This window comes from Tursiops truncatus, chromosome 7 (assembly GCF_011762595.2).
Source record: "Tursiops truncatus isolate mTurTru1 chromosome 7, mTurTru1.mat.Y, whole genome shotgun sequence".
Classification (NCBI taxonomy): domain Eukaryota; kingdom Metazoa; phylum Chordata; class Mammalia; order Artiodactyla; family Delphinidae; genus Tursiops; species Tursiops truncatus.
This window is the reverse complement of record NC_047040.1, coordinates 112,080,357-112,107,752: the sequence shown is the minus strand read 5'-3', so window position 1 is coordinate 112,107,752 and position 27,396 is coordinate 112,080,357. Positions and strand designations below refer to the sequence as shown.

Sequence of the window (27,396 nt, the reverse complement as noted above, 5' to 3'; positions counted from 1 at the left end):
TCTGGAAACGGACCCCCAAATTGCTGAGCTGCTATAAAGCTGCTCAAGTGGGGGCTCTTGCCTGAGGCCCAGCAAGTGCCTCAGGGCTGGGCTTCTGCAGTTCTCTGAACTCATGGAAACTTGTGCAGGTCAGGTGTACATTTTGCTAGATAGGAGGGCCGCAACTTCATGACCTCATTCTTCATGGAGGAGCCACAGTTTGCCAGAGGAAGCCCAAAGAGGTGTTTACCGGGGGCACACCTCTGCTCAGCATTCCAGGCGGGGCACGCAGGTGGTTTGGTCGCTGGAACCTGATCACTCATCCTACCTACTGCTTCTTGTCCCCAGGCAGTGTTTTGGCGACGGGCTCCACTGGGCTGGCTGTATGATCATTGTGCTTCTTGGGCAGCAGCGGCGCTTTGCTGTACTGGATTTTTGCTACCATCTACTCAAAGTCCAAAAACATGATGGCAAGGATGAAATTATCAAAAACGTGGTATGTGGAAGTTTCACAAAAAATGATACTTTCTAGTTATTGTAAGTCGTTTTTCTGGAAATGTTTCTCATGCCAGGACAACTGAAGCATTCTTTTCACTCCCCAAATGAATCTAAAAAGAATTAGTAAGTAAAAGAGTCTGGTACTGAAATACTAATGGTTCCATTTTCCTTCTGTTTTTAAGGTATGTAGACCTACTTCAAATTATAGAGGCTTGTAAGATCTGCAGTTTCAGATTATTGGCATACCCTTCAAGTCTTCTGGCTCCCTTCGTTGTAGTTAAAGTGTGTTTGGGGCTTTTTTAAAGATCTTTTTGTGTTTTATGGATTCTTTGTAATTGAATTCCAGAAAATACTCTGCCATTATCTTTTCAAATATTTTAGTTTTTCTTCCATTTTGGGACTTCAGTTAGATATGTGTCAGACGGACTTATCTGGTCTCCACTTAGTATCTCACAGTTTTCAAGGTCAGAAGTCGGGTACAGCACAATTCAGCTGGGTCCTCCATTTCCAGTTTCACAAGGCCACTATCAGTGTGTCTGTAGGGCTGTGATCCCTTCTGGAGCCTCTGGTCATGGATCTGCTTCCAGACTCATTCAGGTGGTTGGCTCAATTCAGTTCCTTACAGTTGGAGAACTGAGGTGTCCATTTCCTTTTCCTTGGCTCTCTGGGCTGTACCCAGAGTACTGTCTTCGTTTAACTAACTCACTTCAGCTCAGTCTGACCTGCTGTGCTTTTACTTTTGAAAGTCATCAGTTTATATTTAAAATGTTGATTTGCTTCTTCTTCAAATCTTGGTAGTCATTGATAATTTTATCTTCGTCATGGAATTTTTTTCCAATTTTTATTTCTTTACACATTTCATGTATCTTATATTCTTTTTTAGTTCTAGTATCTGAGGCCTCGAGGGGTATCTAAAACTCTGAAATGTTCCACTGTGTTGGACTTTTTTTTCTTTTTGTCTGCATCAGGTCTTAGTTGCGGCACACAGGCTCTTCGTTGCGGCACGCAGGTTTCTCTCTAGTTGTGGCACGCGGGTTTTCTCTCTAGTTGTGGCGCGCAGGGTCCAGAGCACACGGGCTCTGTAATTTGAGGCATGCACTCTCTAGTTGAGGTGCGCGGGCTCTGTAGTAGTTGTGGCGTGCAGGCTTAGTTGTCCCGCTGCATGTGGGATCTTAGTTCCCTGACCAGGGATCAAACCAGCGTCCCCTGCATTGGAAGGCAGATTCTTTACCACTGGACCACCAGGGAAGTCCCCGTGTGTTGGAGTTTATTTATTTGGCAGCTCTTGTTTATAGGGTTTTTCCCTAGGATTTTCATTTACTGTTCATCTCCCAGAATTATTACCAACTTGGGACCACTTTAGCCTAATGAGAGGTCCAGGCTTCGTGGAGAGTCTCCAGGTGTAGTCCACCTTGCTTACTGCCCAGCCTGTCTCCTCATCCCACTGCTGCTGGTGGCATCTATCCCTGAGGAAGTCCTGGCTTTTGCTTTACTTCCTGCATAGACAGAACCAGCAGTGCTTGTGTTTTTTTTTTATCCGGTTCTATTATAGCATGAAGGTCTGTCAAAGCATCCTGTCCACAATAACTGGAAATATTTAAAACTTGTGTTATTACTAGTTTACTGGTCTTTCCCCATTGTCCACATTATCTTCATCTTTACATTCCTGGCTTTTAGGAGGTGTCCTATAGGTTCTTAATACCTGTTTGTTAAATAAATAGGTCTTTAAGTTTCACAAATGAATCTACAGTTAGTAGCATGAAACCAACAGAGAAATGTTGCAAAATATATTCATCGGTCCAATAGTTACATTAATGAGATGGTACGTGTCAGTAGTTTGCTATAATTTTTCTGAGAAAATATGAAAATCCTGACATTTTGACACATGAAGAATAAATGTGTAACTGTTATTAGTAAAACATCCTAATTTTAACTGTTGTATGTAGCCTTTGAAGAAGATGGTGGAGAGAATTCGCAAGTTCCAGATTCTAAATGATGAGATTATCACTATCTTGGACAAGTACTTGAAGTCGGGCGATGGAGAGAGCACGCCTGTGGAACATGTTCGCTGCTTTCAGCCACCTATCCACCAGTCTCTGGCCAGCAGCTGAGGGCATGTGTATCACCTGTTTTTGAAGAGTCCCAGTACTGACTGCATTTAAGAACTATAAGGGCATGTTTTTCTTTCCATAAGCTAGTTAGATTTTTAGGAACTATTTTTCAGTATCTCTGTGCCTGTTAAAGGGGGTGTTTTCAATCTAAAAGCTTAATTTTATAAAGTTGACTTATTTTTCTACACTAAAATTGTATATACTTTTGGTAATTGGAAAGTCGGAGGATTTGGCTGCTGAGGGTTGCCATCACGTCCTTACAAAATTATTTTCCATTTTTCTATGGAATGTTCCAACAGCTAGCTATGTTATGAAGTGCTGCTGAGTTCATCCATTTATCCTTTAACAAAGGATCCGTAACATTTAGGGAAAGACTTGTGAACTTAAGCAAGAACCTTAATTACCAGCTAATTGTGATAAAACCCATTACCAATTAGAATTAAACTTAATGATTATTTAGCGTTTGTTTAGGGATTTTTCCAGTTTTTTTATGAAAACCTTTTCTAAGTCATTTGTTTCTTTCCCCTTTTTGTGTCAGTGTTTCAGAAAATAGTGAACTTGATTTCTCTGCTTCTGCTAAATCCAGTTGTGACAAAATCTAATTTGTGAGGTATGATTTAAAGGTTACAGAAATAAAACTAATGAAACCTGTTTGTGTCCATTTACTGTGACCCTCCCTATGAGCCCTGGCTTGGGCAAGGTACTCTCTCTCCTCACTCGAGTGCACAAACCAGGCCAGGAGTCTAGGTTACCTGCAGCCTTGGGAGAAGGGACAAGATCATGATACTAAAGCTTCCATATGGCTTTAAAAACGTTAATACCAAAAAGTCCAGGTGCATCATCCATGGCACCAAATATAGTCTGTGAACTATTCTGTTGTACTGTTTAACCTTGAGTTACATAAAACATAACTGTAATGTGAAATAATAACCCTGGGGCCAGCATTCTGCTGCAGATTAAGAGGTAGCAGCTGTGCTCACCCTGTAATGAAAGTATAGAATATGATGAAAACTTAAGTTTAATGAGTAAATTTAAATAATTTACACTACTGAGTTTTATAAGACTTAATAACCAAATAAAAATTTCAAGTGCTGTAAGATGTTAAATAATTAAGAATTTATTACTAATAACCTGTGCATTCTCAATGAGGGCACTATCACACCCAAGGGAGTGAAAATTGGTTTTTATCTACTGTATACAAAGCACAGATATAGATGATACAGTACATAAACAAATATAGAGTTATATCTGTGGTGTTAAAATTACATGGAGAGAGGCAGTTAGAAAAAAATGTCTACAAAGGCTCCTTAGAGGGTCAATGATGATGATACAATACTGGGAAAATGGAATTTATTTCATGAAACTTGAAAACTGTCAGCTTTGCCCTGATAAAGCCAGTGAACAGTGAGGCTCCTGTGGTGGCTACTTACACAGTGGGCCAAGCTGTGGGGCCTTGGGCAGGAGCAGCAGAATGGAAACAAGCCCAACCCAGATACTGACCCAAATTAGTTGTCAGTATTTTTGAGGCCAATCAATCAGTGACAGGTTTTGAAGCTGCATAGAATTAATTATAGTACTCTACCTTTTTTGCATATTTTTGAAGTTTTCTGTAAACTTTCTTTTATGGACATTTTTTAAAAAACCAAAATATATAGTGGTCCAAACAAAGCAAAGTAAAATATGTGGTACAAGGAAACCATATTTTACAAATATCCTGTTTATTCTGAGCATTCAGACTTAGAAAAGAACTTCGTTTCAATTTGTCTTTTTATTTCAATATGAGCTAAGTTTAAGAAATTACCCTAGTCTTCTGACTTCATTTCCCAGAGTTGTTAGAAGAGCTAAATGACAATATAACTCCTTATGAAAATATATGGAAAAAAGTACAAGAGCTGATGTAAAAATGGTAATCAAGGTTCCAGGCATCAAGGGATTACTGAGTAACTGAAGAATAAAACCAGCCAGGCTGTAGTCCGACAAAGGGTACGCTGGTTTATTAACAAGGTGCCATCTAGGAAGGCCATCAGACGTTCACGGTGACAACTCACTGCCTGAGAAGTATTTCAGTGTGGTGATTTCCTACCTTTTTTGTTTTTGTTGTAAAAGAGTTTCCTTCATTTAATAACTTAGGAGTCTCTTAAATTAACATTTCAAAATTAAAATAATTCATCAAATGGGAGTCATTTTTACAGGTAAGGTAAATTACAGGATAAGGTATTGAGTTAATTTTGTTTTTTTAAATCAAAAAGCCTTAAAATGGTCAAGAATTGATAGAGTGGGCATGACAAATATACATTTCAGAGTTTCATCACCAATGAAAAAATAAAGCATTTTTATAGACTTAAAACTGTCATTAGTGCATTTAGATTTTGGTGAAGGAAAATTTAAAATACCTCTATAATAATACAATATTAAAAGAAAGTGGCCATGTACTGAGGTCATTTTAGTGAGCTACCATCATTTAAATATAAGAAAAGTAATTTCTTGGTCCAGATTAGTGAAACCTTAAAAAAGATTGTCTCTAGAGAACATTATTTGAGAACAATGCTTTTTCAGACACATTCTGATACTCAAGTTCACTTTATAACACAATTATAGATTAACCTTTTAATTACATCTTTCTTATTAAAAAGCTGTCAGATTTCCATTTCTTCGGGAGATATTTTCAGCAGTGTGTTGTTCAATTCCACAGGTTAAGCTCTCTTCATTATTATTAAGAACTTCATACATATTACAGAGACTGCCATTCATTACTTTTTCATCTTTCCGAAAAGACACAGGCAGACTTGCGAGACTAAAGTTGACGTCTTTAAAGGCATGCAATAAGAATATTCCCACAATGATTGTAAAGAAGCCACTCAGAGTACCAATGACATCATCAACAGGCATATCTTGCCACTCCTTAAAAAGAATAGCTGAGCAAGTTAAAACCGATGTTGTAAAGAATACATAATATATTGGAGTCACGATGGAAGTGTTGAATATGTCCAGGGCCCTGTTCAGGTAATTAATCTGTGTGCTCACACAGACTATAAGGCTCAGCAGCAGAATCCAGGCCAGGGGATGTCGCAGCACAGGCTTTCCAGCAAACAGCTCTTTGATAGCAATGCCCAGGCCCTTAACACAGGAGACTGAAAACGCTCCAATTACAGAGCAGATTGTGATATACACAAGAATGTTTGTCTGTCCATGGCGAGGTCCCACCACAAAGATTAATATCAAGGACACAATGACCACAAGTGTTGCAAAGACCACAAAACCTGGAGGAGGCAAAGTCAAATATTTAAGTCCTCAATAGGAAGGAGAAAGAAGTGGCCTTAACATAAAAATCAGCTTTCTTTTGCTGCCCCAGCAAAAAAGCACATTCATAAAAATTTAGTTAGAAGTACACACTGGAAGATTAAACTATGCTTCATATTCACAAATTATTATACATGTAACATTTTTAAAGTAGCGTCTTAGGCCTCATAATTATACAGATATCCCTTGATCAACATGGGATTGAGCTGTGTGGATCCAATTATAGGTGGATTTTTTTCCTAATACATACTGCAGTCCTACACAGTCAGAGGGCTGAATCTGTGGCTGTGGAACCTCAGGTGTGGAGGATGGACTATAAGTGGGTTTTCTCGGGTGCTCCTAACCCTTGTGTTGTTAAAGGGTCAAACTTACAGAAAACGGCATCAGGCTGATTCACAGCTGTCTATCCTAGAATATTGTACTACTTCCCACCCACTGGGGTGCTCTAACTCCAAAGACAGAATCAGAAACTAGTGGAGAGAAATCATGAGATGACCTTGAATGCTCAACGATTTATAGATGCTAAACAACATTTGTCTAAAATGAGTAAATTTTTAAAATATCTAGGGACAACCACTGGGGTAAAAAACAAATCAGTAAGAGAACATGAAAATAACTGTCAGGGTTCAGGTTGGATATGGAGAATTGAACCCAGCATGATAATAGTAATGATTGTGTAGCACCATGGGCCAGGCACTTGTCTCAGCAATTTGCACCAATTAACTCATTCAACTGACAATTACCCTGCAGTACAGACGCTGTCATCTGCATTTTAAGATGAGGAAATTTAACCGTTTTACTCCTCTAATTCTGTCTAGAAGGAAACTTCAAATTAGACAAATTACCATCCCCCCCAAATCAATAAAAACTACCATTAATTTCCTCAGACAGACAAAGATGAAATATGAGAGGAATCAAAGCAGTCAAAATCTGGAGAGAAAGTACTCTGAGGTTGCACCAACACCTCTGCTTGTTCCCTCAGGGCAAACACCAAACCTAGAGCAGAAGTGAGGATAGGCACGAAGGCCAGCAGAGAGTGGTAACCTGGGGCTTATGGATGTTTCAGCAGAGGAGGTAAAAAAAAAGAAAAAGTGAGAATTTTAGGCTAAGTAGCTGGGACAAAACAGGCCAAGATTGCAGAAAGGAGGGAACTGAAGAGGCGCACGCGAATTTTCTGTGTGGTGTCTGTGGGCACAGAGCTGTACACGCCTAGTCAGAGGGGCCAAGTGGACAGCCTGGTGAGGAGGCCAAAGGACTAAGCAGAGAGGCCCGCCTTGTCTTGGGGCTGCCGAGACAAGACACTGGCAATCCACAGCTCGCCAAGCTGGAGAGTCCTAGCCTATCAGTTGGGAGCCAGAAGGGCTCTGACCAAGAATAATGGCAAAATGGAAAAAAACTAGCCCCAGCTTACAGGTTGAAGGTCATCTGCTTACTCTTATCTGCCTACCCAAAGAAATTTAAATTCTCTCTGAAGGAAGAAAACATCACTTAGAGCCTTTACACTTTTTAATACACTATGGCCAGCATTCAACTGAAACTGTCCAAAGACAAAACTAAATGACTGAAAACAAAAGAAAAAACAGACCATAGAAAGAGGCCCACAAATATTAAAGTTTTCGGATAAAGACTTTAAAATACCTAGGACTCTCCAGGGACCTGATGCACCATACCATGCATGTGGCTGACAATACTGTACTGTACATCTGGAAACTGGTTGGGAGGGTGAATTTGTTATGTGTTTTTTGCCACCAAAAAAAAAAAAAAAAAAGGAATCAAAGTACAAAGCCAAGCTCTTGGAATTAAAAATACAATAGCAGAACTAAAAACTCAAAAGAAGGGTTGGAAGATTTGAGGAAATCTCCCCAAAAGACAGTAAAAAGGCAAAATGGGGAAAAAATATGTAAGAAAATTGATGGTCTAGTTCAGGAGGTCCAATCAACAAGAAGAATAAGAAGAATTTCACAAAAAGAAGAGTATCAAAGAAGTATTTCAATTGCTTCTAGCGTAAGGCATGATTTTTTAAATTAAAAAAGATGAAATTGAGCTATTTGTAATGAGGTGGATAGACCTAGAGTCTGTCATACAGAGTGAAGTAAGTCAGAAAGAGAGAGACAAATACCGTATGCTAACACATATATATGGAATTTAAGAAAAAAAAAAATGTCATGAAAAACCTAGGGGTGAAACAGGAATAAAGACACAGACTTACTAGAGAATGGACTTGAGGCTATGGGGAGGGGGAAGGGTAAACGGTGACAAAGCGATAAAGAGGCATGGACATATATACACTACTAAATGTAAGGTAGATAGCTAGTGGGAAGCAGCCGCATAGCACAGGGAGATCAGCTCGGTGCTTTGTGACCGCCTGGAGGGGTGGGATAGGGAGGGGGGGAGGGAGGGAGACGCAAGCGGGAAGAGATATGGGAACATATGTGTATATATAACTGATTCATTTTGTTGTGAAGCTGAAACTAACATACCATTGTAAAGCAATTATACTCCAATAAAGATGTTTAAAAAAAAAAAAAAAGATACATCAAGTACCTAACACAATAGATAAAAATTAACCCGCATCTAGGCACATTACTGGGAAATGTCAGACAATGAGGGCAAAGAGGACATCCCTACATGTTTCCAAAGATCAGTCTCATATAAAAGATAAAGAATCAGGAATTCCCAGGCGGTCCAGTGGTTAGGACTCGACGCTTTCACTGCCAAGGACCCAGGTTCAATCCCTGGTCAGGTAACCAAAAATAAAAAAAAAAATCAATTGTGTTTGATTTCTCAGCAGCAATACTGGAAGTGAGAAGATAATAAGGTCATGGTAGATTAAAGACATCTTGATATATGCAGGGTCTCAAAAAGTCTCTCTTGTGTGCCTCTCTTGTCTCCTACGAGAGTGGCTCCAGCAAAATGAGGGTGCAAACCCAGGATTTGGGAGATAAGAGATCCACGAAAAAGCAAAAGTGAAAGGGATCCCCCAGGATGCTGGTGAAGGAACCCAGGATGTTGACTCTGCTAGTGGCCTCAAGACATCAGTCTAAATTGAGGCCAAACAAGGCTCTTAGAGAGAGAGTTCCATAAGAGATGACACTGCAGGAACACCAAATATGTCTGAAATTACTGAGAGTAGAATTAGATCACAGGGGAAAAATTTCAGAATGGACTGATAAATTTGTAGAAAACTAAGCAAATAAGATCATTATTAGTTCAGGAAAATCAGAAGTCACAAGAAAGGAAGGGAAAAGTAATCATAATGTACTGTATGTCCAAGCTGAGAATAAAAGTTATGTAGTGACAATAATGTAAAACAAATCATTTAAACAAAACTAAATAGATACAACTGGTAATAGATATAATAATGCCTAAAGGCAAGGAGGTAGTAGCAATATAGCATGTTATTTAGAGCAGCAGCCCCGACCCTTTTGGCACCAGAGGCTGGTTTTGTGGAAGACTGGTGGTGGGGGTGGGGGATGGTTCAGGCAGTAATGCGAGCGATGGGCGGCGGCAGGGGCAGGTGAAGCTTTGCTCATTTGCTGCTCACCTCCTACCGGGCGGCCCAGTTCCTAACAGGCCTCGGCCCGGTACCAGTCCGCGGCCTGGGGGTTGGGGACCCCTGATTTAGAGATACCAAGTTAAAGAACAAAAGAAACAAGGGCGGAGGGGCTGCCAGGGGAAGAAAATGACTGCAATTTCCCTGATAAGCCTTGTAGGACAACTGGCCTCTTCATATGCACATAAAATTTTGATTCAATAAAAACTATGTTGAAAAGTAAAATACAGTAAGACCAATAAAGCTTTTCTTTTTTTTTACCTGGATCTCCTAGCTTGTGAGACATTTCATTTAAAGTCTCAATCTCCTCTTCTTTTGGAGCATGAATAACCATAACTGTAGATCCCAGAATACTTAGCAAACATCCAATTTTTCCATGAAGGTTAAGTCTTTCATTTAGAAAGTATGAAGAAAGAATAGCACTAAAATGGGGAGAAGGTGGAGAATATTAAAATAATCAGCTACTTTTCTCATTTTTAAATATCAACACAACTCAGAATTTAAACTAATGAACTCAAACTAAAACACTGTGAGCTTATAAAGATTCTGGCTTTCAGCCAAAGTAAAGAAAATGCAAATTCAATCATAAAACGAAAGTTTCTGGGAACCACCTGTTTCATCATACACTAAACCAGTATAGTTACCATCTTTCTACTGTAGTACATCAATGTGAAATTTATAATTAACAGAGCTATGGTACAAATGTATATTCTATTTAAGAATCTATGTCCAAACCAATGCTTAATATTTGCTCAACTTTAATTTATCCCTACTGGTTGATGCATCCTTTGTACATTTTCATTTAATTCTATGTAATTTGCCTATTATATTATCAAGTTTTAATAATTTATAACTAGTTTTATCAAAATCTTTAAAAAATATAAACCTATAAATATAATAATGGCATAATATACAAAAATTAAGGATAAAAGACACATGCCATAATATATCTTTATTTATTATATATAATACATAACATCTTATATCTTTATATATTATGTATAATATATAGTATCTTGAAAATTATATAATTTGCATACTACATTGATTTATAAAGTACTATCTTTAAAAATAAAAATACCTATCAACCAACCAACTTTGGGAATAGTAGCCAAAATCCAGACTTCAATATGGGCTTAGCTGTTTGGGCTAATGATTAAAATAACAGAAACAGGACAAGTCTTGTACTGCTCCTTCCAAACAAGGATCCTGGGCCAGTCTTCAACCATGCCCCAATCAATGATTTTCTGTAGAAGGTACAGAAATCTATTCATCACCAACCACCACCTACCAAAGTATACATGTATCAAATGATAAATATTGTAACAAGTGCAACTTGGAGTTTTAAAAAACTGAAATTAAAGTAGAACTAGTGCTGACTTTGAACACAAGCAAGACAAAGAATAAAAGCATCTTCTCCCACAACTTGATAGCTTGCCTCCACACAGAGGGTAACATTTCAAAAGCAAATTACTACGCAGCATAAAAAGTTCTCCACGTTGCTTAAACATAAATTATGCAGACCATGTGTGGTTAGATGGTACTGAAAACTTCACAGGCTGAAGGCTGAAACCCTAGCTGTTGTTTCTACATGTGATGAGTAGGGTCCTTACCTCACTAGGACACTGAGTGCCCCTAACGGAGTCACTAGGGTGGCTGGTGCAAAGGCATACGCAGCAAAGTTGGCCACCTCGCCAGCTCCCACTTGGAGACAGACAACAAGAGAAAACTCTCAGATAGGAACATATCTAGTCAAAACGGAAATGCCTGCATTTCATTTACATTTATTTTTTAACATACTATTTCAATCATATCTAGTAATTTCTGTATTTTCTCCCATCTATTCACAAGGGTTCTCCTGTAAATTAGCAACATTAGAATAGAGTTCAAACCCATTAGAAACAATACAAATCTATAATTTCAATGGAAGACATCTAATTTATGTTTATATAGGTGTTTTTTAAATTAAAAATTTTAATAGATATTTACATCCTATGACAACAAACACAAATCAGCTAAAAATGATATGAAAGCACTTCTTCCAAGTCTTTTTCACTAGCTCTTTTCTTTTTTAAAACCCAACTCTTACATTCAAAAGGTATTCTTAGGTTCCTACTATGTGCCAGATGCTGTTCTAGCATCAGGAAATACATCAGGGAACAAAATAAAGATACCACCCTCCTAAGAGTTACATTTTAGTGAGGGAAAACAGACAAAACACGTATGTCAAGTATTTAAGTGTGCTATGAAGAAAACAAAGCAAGGGAAAGGAATGGAGAGCTGGTGACGGGCAGGACATGGTGCCAGGCAAAGATGCTCTGATAGGTAATTCTGACCAATCTGATATGGAGTGAGGGATTTACCAGCAGCTATGGGTATGGGGAAGGGGGAGAGACATCCCAAGCAGGGAGAAGAGCAAGTACAGAACTTTGACTCAAGACAATGTCTGGCATGTCTGAACAGCAAGGAAGCCAGGGTGGCTCCAGCAAAGCGAGCCAGGGGGAGAGAAGCCAGGGAGAGTCTCACAATGGATTTTAACTGAGCTGAAAAGCCACTGGGGAATTTTAGCAGGAGAGGGACATGTGATCTCATAAAATGATCACTCTTGGCTACTATTTTCAAAATGGTTATGCCAAATATCCTTTGTCTCTCACACTCCCCAACATTTAGTATTGTCAGATTTTAAAGTTGGCTAATCTGTTAATGGGAAATGGGATTATTTTATTATGCTTTCAATTTGCATTTTCCCTTTTCATATTTATTGGCCAAGTGAAATCTTTTAGTGAAGTAGCTGTTCAAGGTTTTTCTCTGTCTATTAAGCTATTTGTTTTCTCTTATTGATTCTAGGTAATTCTTTATATATTTTGAACACAAATCTTTTGTTGGTTAAAAGCATTTTTTTTTAATACCATGACCTGCTTTTTTTAATTCTCTTAAACTCTTGTAATCAAAAAAGTTCTTGGGGGCTTCCCTGGTGGCACAGTGGTTAAGAATCCACCTGCCAATCCAGCGGACACGGGTTCGAGCCCTGGTCTGGGAAGATCCCACATGCCGTGGAGCAACTAAGCCCGTGTGCCACAACTACTGAGCCTGCGCTCTAGAGCCCGTGTGCCACAACTACTGAAGCCCACGCACCACAACTACTGAAGCCCACGCGCCTAGAGCCCATGCTCCGCAACAAGAGAAGCCACCACGATGAGAAGCCTGCGCACTGCAACGAAGAGTAGCCCCCGCTCACCGCAACCAGAGAAAAGCCTGCACGCAGCAACAAAAACCAAACACAGCCAAAAAATAAAATAATAAAATAAATTTATTTAAAAAAAAGAAAAGAAAAAAGATCTTGGGGCTTCCCTGGTGGCGCAGTGGTTAAGAATCCACCTGCCAGTGCAGGGGACACGGGTTCAAAGCCCTGGTCCAGGAAGATTCCCCATGCCATGGAGCAACTAAGCCCATGCACCCTGACTACTGAGCTCGCACGCCCCAACTACTCAGCCCACGTGCCACAACGACTGAAGCCCACTCGCCTAGAGCCTGTGCTCCACAAGAGAAGCCACCGCAACGAGAAGCCTGTGCACCACAATGAAGAGCAGCCCCCGCTTGCCGCAACTAGAGAAAGCCTGCGCACAGCAACGAAGACCCAACGCAGCCAAAAATAAATAAATAAATTTATTTTTTTAAAAAAGTTCTTAATTTCAATGTCAAATTTTAAAATATCTTCCTTTATGGTTAGTGCTTCATACAACTTGTACAAGAAATCTGTCTCAAAATTCTTTATCCTCTAAATCCTTTAGTGTTCTGCTTTCACATTTAAGCTTATAAACCACCTGGAGTTGATCTTTATACAGAGTGAAGTAGGAACCCTATTTTCTTTTCCAGATGGATTGTTACAGCAATATTTACTGAAAAGTACCCTTCCCTATATCAATACCACCTCTGTCATAAATATACTGCCCATGGACCTATTCTATTGGCTCATGTATCTATCTTGTTATAATACCATCCTGACTTAATTAGTGTAACTTCATTAAGTCTTGATATCCAATAGAACAAGTCCTTTCACCTTTTCTTCTTAAAGAGTATCTTTCCTTTTCTTAGACTTCTGTATTTCCACACATAATTTAAAATCAATTATCATGTACCACCTAACAACCTAGTTTCAAATGGAATAGCATTAATCCATATATGAGCATGGAGAGAAATGACAATTTTACAATTACAACTATTGTTGTATTTGTTGAATACAAATACAAAACTATTGTTATATTGTTGAATCTTTCAATCCATGAAAATGACATATCCCTCTACTATTCGTCTCAGTAATGTTTTCATTTCCTCTGTGGGAATCTTTACCATCTTTTGTTAGATTTATAACTAATTCCTGTTTCTTAAAATTATATGCTGATGGTAACATTTTAACATTTCATTTTCTAATTGTTGCTGATATATAGAAACACAGCTAAGTTTTGTATACTAACTTTGTATCCAACAACCTTGCTAAATTTTAATTTTATAACTCATCTGTATGTTCTTTGGAATTCTTATACCCACAATCATATAATCAGCAAATAACAACAGTTTATATGTTCCTTTCTAATCCTATTTTCTCCCCTTGACTTTCTGCATTGGCTAGAAATTCCAGTAAAATATTGAAAAAGTGATGAGAGGTTATTTGCTTGTTCCCAGTTCCAAAAAGTTAAGTCTTCAATATTTCCCCATTTTTGCATTTACTGGGCAATTGTTGGTTTTGGTTTTCTTTTGTTAGCATTTTTTTTTTTTTTTTTTTTTTTTTTGGTTTTGGCTTTTTTTGGTCTTAGAAATCCTATATCATATTAAGGAAATTCACTTAAATTATTAATTTGAAGTGGTTTCTTTATAGTCATGAATAGCTGAATTTTTCTGAAATAATTTTTCTCCTTCAATTTAACATGGTAAATTATAGTGATTGGTTTTCCAGTATTATGCCAACTTTGCATCAACAGAATAAATCTAACTTGTTCATGCTATACCATTTTATTTGTAATTTTTACATATATGTTCGTGAATGAGACTAGACTTGATTTTTCCTTTCTTATCCTGTCCTAATCAGCTTTTGGCATTAGAATTATGCTAGCTTTTTAAGAAGAGTGAAGGAATATATACTGCTTTTTCTATTATTAGGAAATTTCTCAAGACTACAATTATTTCTTCTTTCAATGACTGAAAAATTTACCAATGAAACCACCTGGGCCCAAGGTTTAGTATATGCAAAGGTATTTTTTTTGGCTGCGTTTGGTCTTAGTTGTGGCATGTGGGATCTTTCATTGCGGTGCGTGGGCTCTCTAGTTGTGACGTGCAGGTTTTCTCTCTAGCTGTGGCATGTGGGTTCTATAGTCGTGGCACGCAGGCTCCCTAGTTGAGGCGTGCAGGCTCAGTAGTTGAGGTGCACAGGCTTAGTTGCCCTGTGGCATGTGGGATCTTAGTTCCCTGACCAGGGATCAAACCCACATCCCCTGCTTTGGAAGGCGGATTCTTTACCACTGGACCACCAGGGAAGTCCCATATGCATAGGTTTTAAAATTATAGATTCAACTGTGTTAAGTTAGAGGAGTATATTCCAGTTTTCTATTTCCTCATGAGTGTTGATAAATTTTACTTTTCAAGATATTCTGTCTACGTTTTTTTATCAACTGGAATAAATTTTTCGTAACATCCTGTTAATACCTAGAAAACCCTAATTACATCACCTAGCTATTCTACCTTCTCCTTTTCTTGATCAGTTTCAAGGTTTACCAAGTTCATTATCCTGATCACAGACCCAAATGTTTGCTTTAATGCCCTGTTTTCTATTTAAATAATTTCAGCTTTTCTCTTTATTTCCTTCTACATTTTGGGGTTTATTCTGCCATTCTTTTTCTATTTTCTTGAACTAGATGCCTCACCTTTCTCATTTTCAATTATATTTATTTGAAACCATAAACTTTACTCTAATTACTTCAGTTATATTCCACAAATTATGATATTCTGTACTTTGTATCAACATATTGAAGTATTTTCTAAATTAAACATATTTTAAAAATATTTTTTAATTTCCATTCTGACTTCTTTGAACCATGGGTTACATAAAGCATATTTCTAAGTTTCCACACGTGTTTTTCACGATATCTTTTTGTTACTATTTCTAATATAATGATCTGTGAAAAGACTTCATCAAATCCTTTGAAAAATTAAAGACTGGCTTTATGGTCCTGCAAACAGTCCATGTGCATCAATATTCCATGCACTTAAAAAGAATGTAGATCTTAAGTTGCTGAGTTCAGTGACTTAAGTGTGTTAAATCTGCTGTTCAAATTTTCTATCACCTTAAGATTTTACTCTGCTTTCCCCATCAACTGCTCAGTGTTACATTAAAATCTCACTGTATGATTTTGGATTTGTCTATTCTCCTTGCTATTCTGTCAACTGCTGCTTTGTATATAAGGCCATATTATTAAATAAAATTAGAACTGTTAAACTTCCTGAGTTGAACCCTTTGTCTTAAGAAATAGTCCTCTGTCTCTAGTATTGTTTTTTGCTTTGAATTATACTTTTTCTAATATCAATAACAGAAATCTCAACTTTTTTCAGGCATGTTTTCCCATCCTTCCCTTTCAGCCGTTCTGTATCTCATGTTTTACAGTGGACCTTGTAAAAGGCATGTAGTTGTTTTTGTTTGTTATTTGTTTTTATAATTCCAGTAGAATAATCTTTGCCTTTTAACTGGGGCATTTCGTGTACAGTAGTTATTGATATATCTGGATTTAAATATACCACCCATTTTAAAAGATTTTCTTTTCAAAAGTTTAAAGAATAATGCAACACTTCAAATATTCAGAAAAACAGAATAAAATATAAATGACAGCTATATATCCACCACCCAGACTCCCCAAGTGGCATCACCTAACTGATCCTTATTAGTCCAGTTCACAAGTTCTCTCTTTCAACTGCCTGCTCTGGAGTCTGCGATTACCTCTAGGGCAGAAGTATCTCCAGCTTATCCTGAGCTCTATGCTTTTCCCTGATCTAGGCTAGCTAATTCTTCACTAACATGTTAGCTCTTTAATGCTTTTAAGAGGATGGTTTTTTATATCCTGTCCAGACTTTTAACTTATTTTCAGCAAATCTTATTAGTTTTAGCTTCAAAACACATCCAGAAATTCTACCACTTCTCACCATACTCACTGCTATTACTCTGGGTCCATGCCATCACAACCTCTTACCTAATTATTTCAATAGCTTCTCACCTGGTTTCTCTGCTTTTGCACCTATGCAGTCTGTGCCTCAACACAGCAGCCTGAGAGTTCCTATTAAAACCTGAGTCCGATCAGGTTACCTCTTCACTCAAGCCTCCAATGACTCCCCATCAAACATAAAAGTCAAAGTCCTTTCTATAACCTACAAAGCCCCACATGATCTAGGCCCTTATTACTTCTCTAAACTTACCCCTACTGCTTCCCTGCACATCCACTCCCTTACTATTCTTGCCTCTTTAATGTTTCCTGAGGTTTTAGTAATCCAGTACTGTATAACAAAGCACCCCCCAAAACTGGCAGCTTAAAACAACAAAAGCCATGTTTTCTGTTGGTCAAGACTTAACGGTTTCTCATAGTTTCTGTTGATCAGTAGGTACTTCCCACTCAGGGTTTTTCAAGAGGTTGCAGTCAAGATACGATCTGCAACCTGTACCTTGCTACAATCTGGAGGACCCAGTTCCAAGATAACTTACTCACATGACTGGTAAGTCAGTAACTGGTTATAGCCTGGGGACCTCTCCTCAGGCTGCCTGACTGTCCCCCAGCACAGCAGCTGGCTTCAGAATGACCAATACAATCATCAAGGCAAACCTTAACGCCTCTGATAACTCAGTCACATCATCAATTCCGTTGTATTCTTTGATCACACCAGGTCAGCACTAATTCAGTGTGAAAGGGGATCATAGAAAGATGTGACCACCAGGGGATGAGGATCTTTGTGGGCTATCTTGGATTCTGCCTACCACACTTTAAAAGGCCAGGCATGGTCCTGCCTCGTGGCCTTCATATTTATTACTTCCTCCTGCTTAAAATGTTCTTCCCCCAAATATCCATATGGCCAGCTTCCTCAATTCGTTTATGTCTTTTACTCAAATATTATCTTTCCAGGGAGGGCTGCCCTGGCCCCCTAACTAAAATCTAAACCTATCCTTCCTTCACTTTATTACATCCCTTCCCTACTTTACTCCTAGCAAGTGTTAACATTTATCACTAATACACATTTTATCTTGTTTATTTTGTTGTCCATGTAGAATGTAAAGTCTCATGTGGTTAAGAATTTTTTTGTTTGTGTATTCTGTTTGCTATATCTCCAGCACCTAGAACAACTGGCATACAAAAACTGATCAAGAAATATTTGCTGAATGAATAGTCAAATCAGTCTCTTTCTTATTTCAACTGCCCTTAAACTTAGAAAAAAGTTTACATAATTTAATCTTGAATACTTTGAAGGCTTAGTGTCTTAAGGATCACTTTTTCCATGTACCCTTTAAAAGGTAATCATCAAAATAAGCATGGACAGTCTTCTCAAATGCATATCTCATTTCCAATTTAGAATGAAAATTAATGGAGGGACAGGAATTAAAAACAGGATGTGTTCTATGATCTTTCACTTTCAAAATTACCTTTTTAAACTGAGCATAATTTTAAAAAATACATATATATATATCAGACATGTTTTAACCAAGTAAATGTCTTCTCATTCAAATTAAATAAGCTATTAAACTGCAAAATGACTTTTACAGGCTTAAATTTTACATATTTTGTGTTTTGTTCATTTACAAAAACAGAATTTATTTAAAGTTTTAAAACTGCTGGTAATATGAGGCTGTAATAGTATATGTAAATATTTCAATATACAGCTATAATATTTTCTTGAAATGTCCTCTATACATACTTGATAGCAGTCCAGCCCACCACAACCATTCTTTAAGATATGCATGGCCACCTTGACCTGTGAATGAAAACATATTTCACCTCTTTGGAAAAGTGCCAGACTTCAATAAATTTATGACAACTATTAGTAATGACAGATTTTAAAATATCATTTGCTAATTATTACTACATTGAATAAAGGTTTCATCATGATTACATACGGGATTTCTTAGATAATATTTTTATGATTATCTTAGAAAAGGGAATGTGAGGATCATGTGAATGTGAGTGACACATATTCAGTTCATACTTCATTCTTTTGTTTTGTGAACTCAGTTTCAATAAATAAAGAAACTGAACCTATAAGAAGTAGCCCAACTTCAAATGAATCAGATAGTGGACAAGCCACTTAGGTGTGGGTGAGCCCCACTTATGAGGTAGTAACCTTGGAGAAAGGGGTCCTATATTGACCAGACATAAAAAGACTGAGCACTGCTCACAGTGTGGGGCTTCCAGGATGCTCATGCTGCCTTTTCACTTGACTTTCCTCCAGTCTAAACTAATAAGATCCGAAAGCAATCAGTACTTAAGCCGTTGTTCAAAAGAAAAAGCCAAAGTGAATGAACCCCTCGACAAGCGTATCCATATGGGCAATGAGTACCTGCCTTAGGAATGAGGATACACTTGTTCAAGCAGCATATGCCAATACTTTCTCCCCTCTGCACTAAATCTAATAGAGGCCATTGTTTTAAGAGAGTTTAATTAGGTTTGGCCATAGAGATGGCACAGAAAAGAAGGAGGTAACATTTTTTACTGCCAAAGCAGGTTTTCCTATGAGGTCAGAACTGGGGCAGAGGCTGAATGACAGAACATGACCAGAATGCAAAATAATTCTGAGAGCTGTTATGATGCACCAGACGAAGTCAGGGGGGTTCAATCACACTGGGCATCCCCCAGGGTCTCGTGACTTATCAGTAATTTCTGGGGATCAACCTACACCACCCATCAGAATTTCACGCAACTGAGTACACTTCAACCTTAGGAAGCCCTCTCTTTCCTTCCTGCCAATTGGAGATCATCAGAAAAAATGTCTAAGGAAAAGTTAAACTTTTACTATCATAGACAAAAGATCCTAGCCTTCAATAGGATTCTGATTCTATCCACATACCTTCATTTCCTTCTCTGCAGTCATATCAAAATTTAAAGGAAAGGCTGGATGCTAATTGGGCATTGGTCCCTACTCCCACTTTGATAATAACTCCAAGAGCGAGTAGTTAACTTATTTTGACTTCTCACTTTTTATTTTTCTCATTACAAAAATGATGCTCTATAAACATTTACAACTCTTGCACAGTTCAGTTTTAAATATAGTCACTAGGAATGAAGATATGGTCTTCTACGGTCAAAGAACTCAAGTACATAAGCATACACTGATGTCATTTCAAAGTCACATAGGGCATAAATAACCTACCTGCTCTCATGGAGCCTTTTCTGGCAAGTCGCAGAAGGCCTTTTTTTTTCAAAATGAAACTCCCTCCAATGAAAATGCTGGAGCTCATAGCCAATCCCAGACCAATATAAAAGTCATATTTTCCACGGCCCTGGCTCATTTCGTTTGTTACTTTAAAAATTCCTGTGAATCACATTGATCAAGAACAGAGAAACTGCTGGTGCTGGAGGCAGGATGATGCAGTCTTCAAATCTAAATGATGCAAAAGAAAATGAGATTTTTCACAGAATGACAGGATGCATGACCATATACAATTCAAAATTTTACTCTTTCTCTTTTCATAAAATAATAACATTTCTATTGGTACTATTAATTAACATCAATATATTTACCATTTGTATTTAGTGCTAATCTAATTATATTTCTTCCAATTATGGCGAAAGATGGGATCTTGATATAAAACCATACTTAAAAACTGAACTCATAGGGACTTCCCTAGCGGTTCAGTGGTTAAGACTCCAAACTTCCACTGCAGGGGGAGAGGGTTTGATCCCTGGTTGGGGAATTAAGATCCCACATGCCATGCGGTGTGACCAAAAAAAAACCAAAACAAAAACTGAACTAGGGCTTCCCTGGTGGCGCAGTGGTTGAGAATCTGCCTGCCAATGCGGGGGACACGGGTTCGAGCCCTGATCTGGGAAGATCCCACATGCCGCGGAGCAACTAGGCCCGTGAGCCACAACTACTGAGCCTGCGCGTCTGGAGCTTGTGCTCCGCAACGAGAGGCCGCGACAGTGAGAGGCCCGCGCACCGCGATGAAGAGTGGCCCCCGCTCGCCGCAACTAGAGAAAGCCCACGCACAGAAACGATGACCCAACACAGCCATAAATAAATAAATAAATAAATAAAATTAAAAAAAAAAAAAAAACAAAAAACACTGAACTAATAGAAACAGAGAGCTCCCAGAGTTAGGGGGTAGGGGGTAGGAGTGAAGGTGGTTAAAAGGTACAACCTTCCAGTTACAAGATAAATAAGTCATGGGGATGTAATGTACAGCACAGTAACACAGTTAATAATACCGTATTGTATATTCGAACATGGCTAAGGCAGTAGATCTTAAAAGTTCTCATCACAAGAAAAAAAATGTGTAACTCTTGTGTGGTAATGAATGTTAACCAAACTTAATGTGGTAATCATTTTGTAATATATACATTATCTGGTACACCTTAAACTAATACAGTGTTACATATCAGCTATAACAATAAAACTGGGGAAAAAATTAAAAATAAAACCACATTTAAATTGATTTTATAAACTGTGGTTTCATATTTTTAAAATGTTTCCAGTCTTAGCTGGATAGTCCATAGTAACAAAACTTTGCTTTTAAGACAAAACCTTCTAGGGACTTCCCTGCCAGTCCAGTGGTTATGACTCTGTGCTCCCACTGCAGGGGGTACAGGTTCAATCCCTGGTCGGGGAACTAAGATCCTGCATGCAGTGCAGTGTGGCCAAAAGTTAAATAAATAAATACATATTTTAAAAGTTAGTTTCACCAAAAAAGAAAAAGAAAAAAAACTTCTACAGAATGAAAGTCAGGCATAAAAACATACAAATCTAGTCTGCAAATACATTTACCAATTTCACAAATGTGTCCTTTTTGAATAATCTATACAGAGAAAAAATTTTCTCACTCATATATTTTCTTCTTAGAAATCTATGTAGACATAAGCATTTGGTAATTTATTTCTTATTTAGCCTATTTGGGGGTGTGTAAGGAGAAGGCAGATGTCACATTATTTTGTGAGCAGAGGATGATGATTCTAACAGACAGATGTTTGCCAGGGTGTATGTATAGTACTGGTGGACTTTTTAGAGAACATGAGGGCCATGGGACCTAGAGGACTTGAATCATAAGGCCAGAAAGGATGCAGTGGCATACCAAAGACTGCAATTTTTTTTCCAAATAGCCAAAACTCAGAACTCTGCTGACAAACAAACTAAAGCAAAGTGTAGAAAGTGGAGGTAAAAACATTTACTTAACTGCAAGATTTATGATTGGTTATAACTAACTGCCAGTCCAACTTTCTGGTATGTCCTGAGATTTTTAGTCCCACAATTTAACAACTGAATCCCAGAACTAATCTGCAACTCAGTCAGGATCCTTAGTCATTAACCCTCACTAACTAGCCAAATGTTTCCATTCTTCAGGTTATGGGACTCAGGCTTTTCATAAAAGGAACTTAACTTCCTATCTACCTAGCCCCTCAATTACCTTATCCAACCACTCAAACAGCTTTTACTGAACATATGCTATGTGCACTAAGCATTATGATAAGCTCTCTGGATAAAATGGTAATAGCTTTTACACTTCAATGGGGAGACAGACAAGCGACAGATTATAACAGGGGGTTGGGGGATAAGAGAAATAGGTGAGGGAGATTAAGGGGTACAAACTTCCAGTTACAAAATAAATGAAACCGGGATGAAAGGTGCACTATGGGGAATACAGTCAATAACAATGTAATATCTTTGCATGGTGATAGATGGTAACTAGGCTTATTATGGTGATCATTTCTGTAACATAGAGAAATATCAAATCACTATGTTGTACACTCAGAACTAACATAGCATTACAGGTTAATTATACCTCAAAACAAACAAACAAAACTTTTGACACTAAACTTCCAGGTATGAAAAAACATCTTAAAAACGGTACTTACTGTAATTGAATACCAAAGATTTGACAATATACTTAAACACAAAGGAATGAAGCTCTCTGCAAATATGCTATAGTTTTTCAAATCTGGTGGCTTAGTTTGAATCAATTCCTTTACTTCTACTTCTTATCAATAAGTAAAAGTACAAAAATGAAAGATAAATTTCAAATCTATAATTAAACTGCTCTATCACCAAAAGAAAAAAAAAATTATAACAAAAACAAGTGCTTACAGGTTCCCACCACACCGTGAACAACTGGTTTATCCACGTTTATGGCCCAGTCACCCTCAGCAGAATGCCAGCTCCTGGGCTCCTGCACGAGTCACCTTTTTTTATCCTGTGTACTCAGCTATCTGGCAGTCTCATGTCTCAATACATGTTTGGAATCATATAATTGGTCCTAAAAAATAAAGTTGGCTATTCATGAGTGGTCATTAGTGGACAGAAAACCACTGCATCACTCATATCAGCATCCTAAAATGTAACCACTATTTTATAGACTATAAACTGAAGAACTGTAAAAAGTTGTCAAAGTATACTGGGAAGTCATAGTACCACATACAAGTGAACATGCAAAGATAATAGTAATAACGGCTGGAAAATCGGAGTAAAGAAACCTGGCTACCAAACACGTCAGCCCACTTGGCAGGTATATCCTTCTAATGAGCAAGAGTCACCTAACTTTAATGAAACCTCTTCCTTCAACCGTTACGTTCATGGAACAATGTTCGTAATTATGATTCATACAAGTTCTACTGAGGAAGTAACTACTTAAATCTTCAAAAATCTCCCTTTTGAAGGTCTGAACAGAACAAGCCAAATTATAGTCTGAATGTTCTGGAATCAATAAGATGTAACTTTGTTATCTGCAAGGATGATACCCAGAAACAAGTCAGGTTTATCTGTAATTCCAATCCCAGTACAATGATAGCCTCACAAATACAAATTCAGACTTTAATTATATAAACCTGACCTTCAAATGCCAAATGTGTAACTACTAATTTACTAATATTTACTAACACTTAATGTTAAATTTCACTAAAGGCGAGTTAGTGGTGTAAGGTCTAAAATTAAGACCCAATATATTGTGCTGCCTTGACACCTGGTAAAACTGGGATGACCTGACCACAAGTTCCTGCCCTCCCCCACTCTGCTTTCATGGCTAGGTCCCGAAGCCAAACAACTCTACTTATCATGGGGACCAGGCACATTTCCTGCTTATCCTTGAGTAGTGGGCTTCACTGCCTTGACAGACTGCAGAATTATTAAAACCAGCTAATCACATCCTCCTGCAGGAGCCAAGGGGCCCCTCAACCTCTTGCACTACAAAGTCTGCCTCCACAGTCCCTGGTTCTTTCTCTGCAGCCCCCGTGTGGCCCTGCGTGGTATGCGGTGTCCTCCTCCTCGATGAGTAAAAGTGACTAATAAACTGCTGTCTAATAAACTGCTCTCACGTCTCCAGTGTCAAAGGGAGGGAATCCGCACCCTACCCCCAACCAACAAAGTGAAGAAGAGGTGATTAAACAAATACCTTATAATGTAATCTTACTCATTTTATAATGTAATCTTACTCATTTTATCCAATCTTACTCATTTTATCCAATCTTACTCATTTTATCCAAATAGTGAACTGAAAGTTCACTATTCTTAACTTTACTATGTCTACATATAAATTTTTTCCACTTGTTACATAAAGTTGCATGATGCTATTTAAAATCTTTTTCCCTCTTTTTTTTAATTGCTATTGACTTATTGTGGAAAATTTCAAACACACAAAAGTAGAGAGAAGGCCTTTTTTGGGCAGTTGGATCAATCATTTATTATGCATGTGGCTCTGGAGAGCTGTACCCCTCGTGCCCACTTCATTTCCCAACACAGGATCATGGCTCCCTTGAGACAAGTCATCAGTGCCCAGCCACACTACAGCCCTCCCATCCTCCTTTCCACTACTTAGAGGCTGCTCTTCACTCCAGGCCAGGTCACACTTCAAGCTATGCTACAAAGACTTCTCGAGTAACTATAGCCCACAGGCATTTTCTCTCCTTTGCACTCATTTTATTTACAGACAGCTTCATAAAATTTATTTCTTAATTACTGTTGTATGTTCAAAGATAAATTCTAAGTTTCTTAAAGACAATGACTGGTTCTTTGTAGTGGTTTCTCCACAAAAGGCACTCATTTATAGTGGCAAATATGATTTATAAGCTTTTCTAGAATTAAGGTTATTTGTTGTGCTTGTTCGTTCACTTACTGAACTACAATGATGTGTATGTGGGTGGGGAAGGGTGCCAAGTAACATAAAAGTTACATGCCATCAAGTTATAAAGCAGCCTTCAGCCACTAAACTAAGTAAATGAATCATCTCATTTCACTTACAGTTTGAAAACAGGACGTCCGTGGACACAGCGGCAAGTCGGAATCTGCTTGGAAGTGCAGAGAAGTTCCTCCGCACTATGTGGGGACAACAATGGACACACAGAAGGACGTTCAACCCCCAAAGCAGCAGCCAGTGATATATACCTGTGGAGAATGTCACACAGAAAATGAAATAAAATTACGGGATCCAGTCTGAGGCAGAGAATGTGGATACAGAATAATGCACAAGAAAAGGACTAAAAGATGGGTGGTTTTTGATGCTCGGTGAAACATGAAATTCTGAGGACTATCTTCATTTGTATTTGGATTTGCTGTTAATGTTGTTGTATAGCTTTTGATTAGTGTACTTCATGAATACAACTATATATACATAATTTCATTTTAAAAACCATATTGTATTTAGAGATCTATTAATAGTTTATATAAAGATATTACTTTTTGTTCAATTAAAAAAAAAAAGGAAAGAAAATAGGACATCAGTGTGAATGTCCTGAAAGGAATAGTTGCTTCACTATTCGCTGACCTGGTAATGTTCTATTCCTACTCTGTGTAACTGAAGGTCAATCATAGCCAAGAGAGCCTGAAACAGAGATTATTTTTTATTTCTTAAGGATTAGCTATGAGGCAGGGCCAGGTTTAAAGACAGCTAAAAAAGAAAACTTGCTAAGTTTCACTTCCTCTAGGTTCCCAAACCAGATATGACGAGCTCCAGGTGGTAACCTGCCCATGTTACCTCTTAAAGGGACTCAGGTGGAAGGTCCCAATCCCCTACCCCTGGCTGTTACTGTTTATTTATATGTGGCCATCTGTTCAAGAAACATACACTGAGTAGCTACGATGTGCCAGGCATTGGAGTTATAAAGATGACCAGAAGTTCCTGTCCTTAAGAATTCCACAGCTAAGGGAGAATTCTGAAAATAAACTATTCAAATTTTAAACACACTCAGACTCTTAGAATTTTCAGCTTGTTCTTTCTAAACTTTAACACACTTAATTTTCACTACTGATTTCACCAATATCTATGAATACTTATACTGTTAACTTCCATTAAATGCAATTATGTCAAAAATGAAATTAATATAGCTCAAAGAAAATAATTATGAAATTGGTCTACCTCCTTCTAAAACGTGGAGAACACATAATTTAAGGAACAGGAAAACATGGACTAGCATTCTAACACCTATACAAAAGGCCTAAATTAAGATTTGTCTTGGGAGTTAGAGTTCCAAAACAAAGTTCCCTGGTGGTCCAGTGGTTAGGACTTGGTGCTCTCCCTGCCATGGCCCTGCGTTCAATACCTGGCAGGGGAAAGACCCCACAAGCCACACAGCATGGCCAAAAAAAAAAAAAAAAAAAAAAAAACCAAAAAAATTTTGCTTTGCAAAATGACTTATCATCAATCACCAAAGTTAGCTAACTTTAAAAATTATACTAACTGAAGTACATTTACAGCTTTAAACTTGTCACAGCACTCCTGACATTTCATTTTCGAAAAAGCTTGAAAAGAAATGTGGTAAGAGCCTCATGATGAGAAAACAGGCACAGAGATGTTAAGTAGCTTCTCATGCAGTTGGTGGGTAGGAGACCCAGGACTAGAATCCAGGTCTCCTCAGCCTTTAGCCTTTCCCACTGGAGTCTCCTTTTAGTCCCCGAGCTGGAATACAAGCAAGGGGCAGCTCAAACCAGGCTCTCAGTGTAGGTCACTGTCTTCACACCCAATCTGCCTCTCCTTATGTTCTGACTGCAGCTTCACCATTTTCATTACCCAAACTGCATACAAGGGCCAAGGATGCCAGATGGATTCTACCTTTGAAATGTGGCCTGGCATCTCCATGTCTCTTCTGACCCTAATCCAGTTTAAAAACATCATGCTACCACACTGCTCTATAAAACACATCTCTGTCGTCTCATTCTCTTGCTTACAAACTTAGAATGGCTACCCAACTATTTACAGAAAGAATTCCAAATTTTGTAAGCCAGTAACTAAGACCTTTCACCATTTGTTCCAAACCTGTCTTTTCAATCTTAACTTCCCGATACTGTATTTCACATACCCTGGTTCCACCCTAAGCCAACATACTGCTGCCATTCTTACCTATTCCTTTCACTCCTTTATAACTTTATTACATTATCCCTTTCATCTTTAAGGACCTGCTTCAAAAAAGCACCTCCACAATGAAGCCCTGCTTGAATTCCAAAAGCCAATCTTTTCTGAATTCCCTAGCCTTTAATCTGAACCTCTCTTTGGACACTTTTCTAGCCCTTATTATGATTACTAATGTACATGACTCATATCCCCCTATGGACAAGTGGTATGCTTATCTCATTTACTCAATCAAAAAATATTTACATGAATACACACTATGTTCTAGGAACAGGGATACAGCAGTGAATACAACAGACCAAAACCCTGTCCTCATGGAGTTTACCTTCTGTTGGTAAATAAGGACACAATATTGGAAGGCGGTGAATGCTATGGTGAAAAGTAAA

General features: G+C 38.1%; 2 protein-coding genes and 1 pseudogene across 4 annotated transcripts in view; 2 read left to right on the top strand and 1 right to left on the bottom strand.

The window, feature by feature from the left end:
- The window catches only part of CYFIP1 (cytoplasmic FMR1 interacting protein 1), a 93,028-nt gene extending 89,789 nt beyond the window's left edge, over positions 1-3,239 (top strand). For all 3 annotated transcript variants that reach the window (XM_019931788.3, XM_073807858.1, XM_019931789.3), the window contains exons 30-31: positions 328-475; positions 2,424-3,239. In XM_019931788.3, coding sequence (XP_019787347.1) covers positions 328-475; positions 2,424-2,588 — 313 coding nt within the window. In that variant the 3' untranslated portion in view covers positions 2,589-3,239. The remainder of the gene's footprint in view (positions 1-327; positions 476-2,423) is intronic.
- Positions 3,240-3,682: 443 nt separating this feature from the next.
- On the bottom strand, positions 3,683-25,046 carry NIPA2 (NIPA magnesium transporter 2). The gene is made up of 6 exons (XM_019931790.3): positions 24,907-25,046; positions 19,834-20,064; positions 18,385-18,441; positions 11,055-11,145; positions 9,703-9,863; positions 3,683-5,848 (listed from the first exon to the last, which is right to left on the bottom strand). The coding sequence occupies exons 2-6, from the start codon at positions 19,970-19,972 to the stop codon at positions 5,214-5,216; spliced, it is 1,083 nt and encodes a 360-aa protein (XP_019787349.1). The 5' UTR covers positions 19,973-20,064; positions 24,907-25,046; the 3' UTR covers positions 3,683-5,213.
- Positions 24,998-25,462, top strand: LOC109549406 (DNA-directed RNA polymerases I, II, and III subunit RPABC4 pseudogene; annotated as a pseudogene).
- The last annotated feature ends 1,934 nt before the right edge of the window (positions 25,463-27,396 follow it).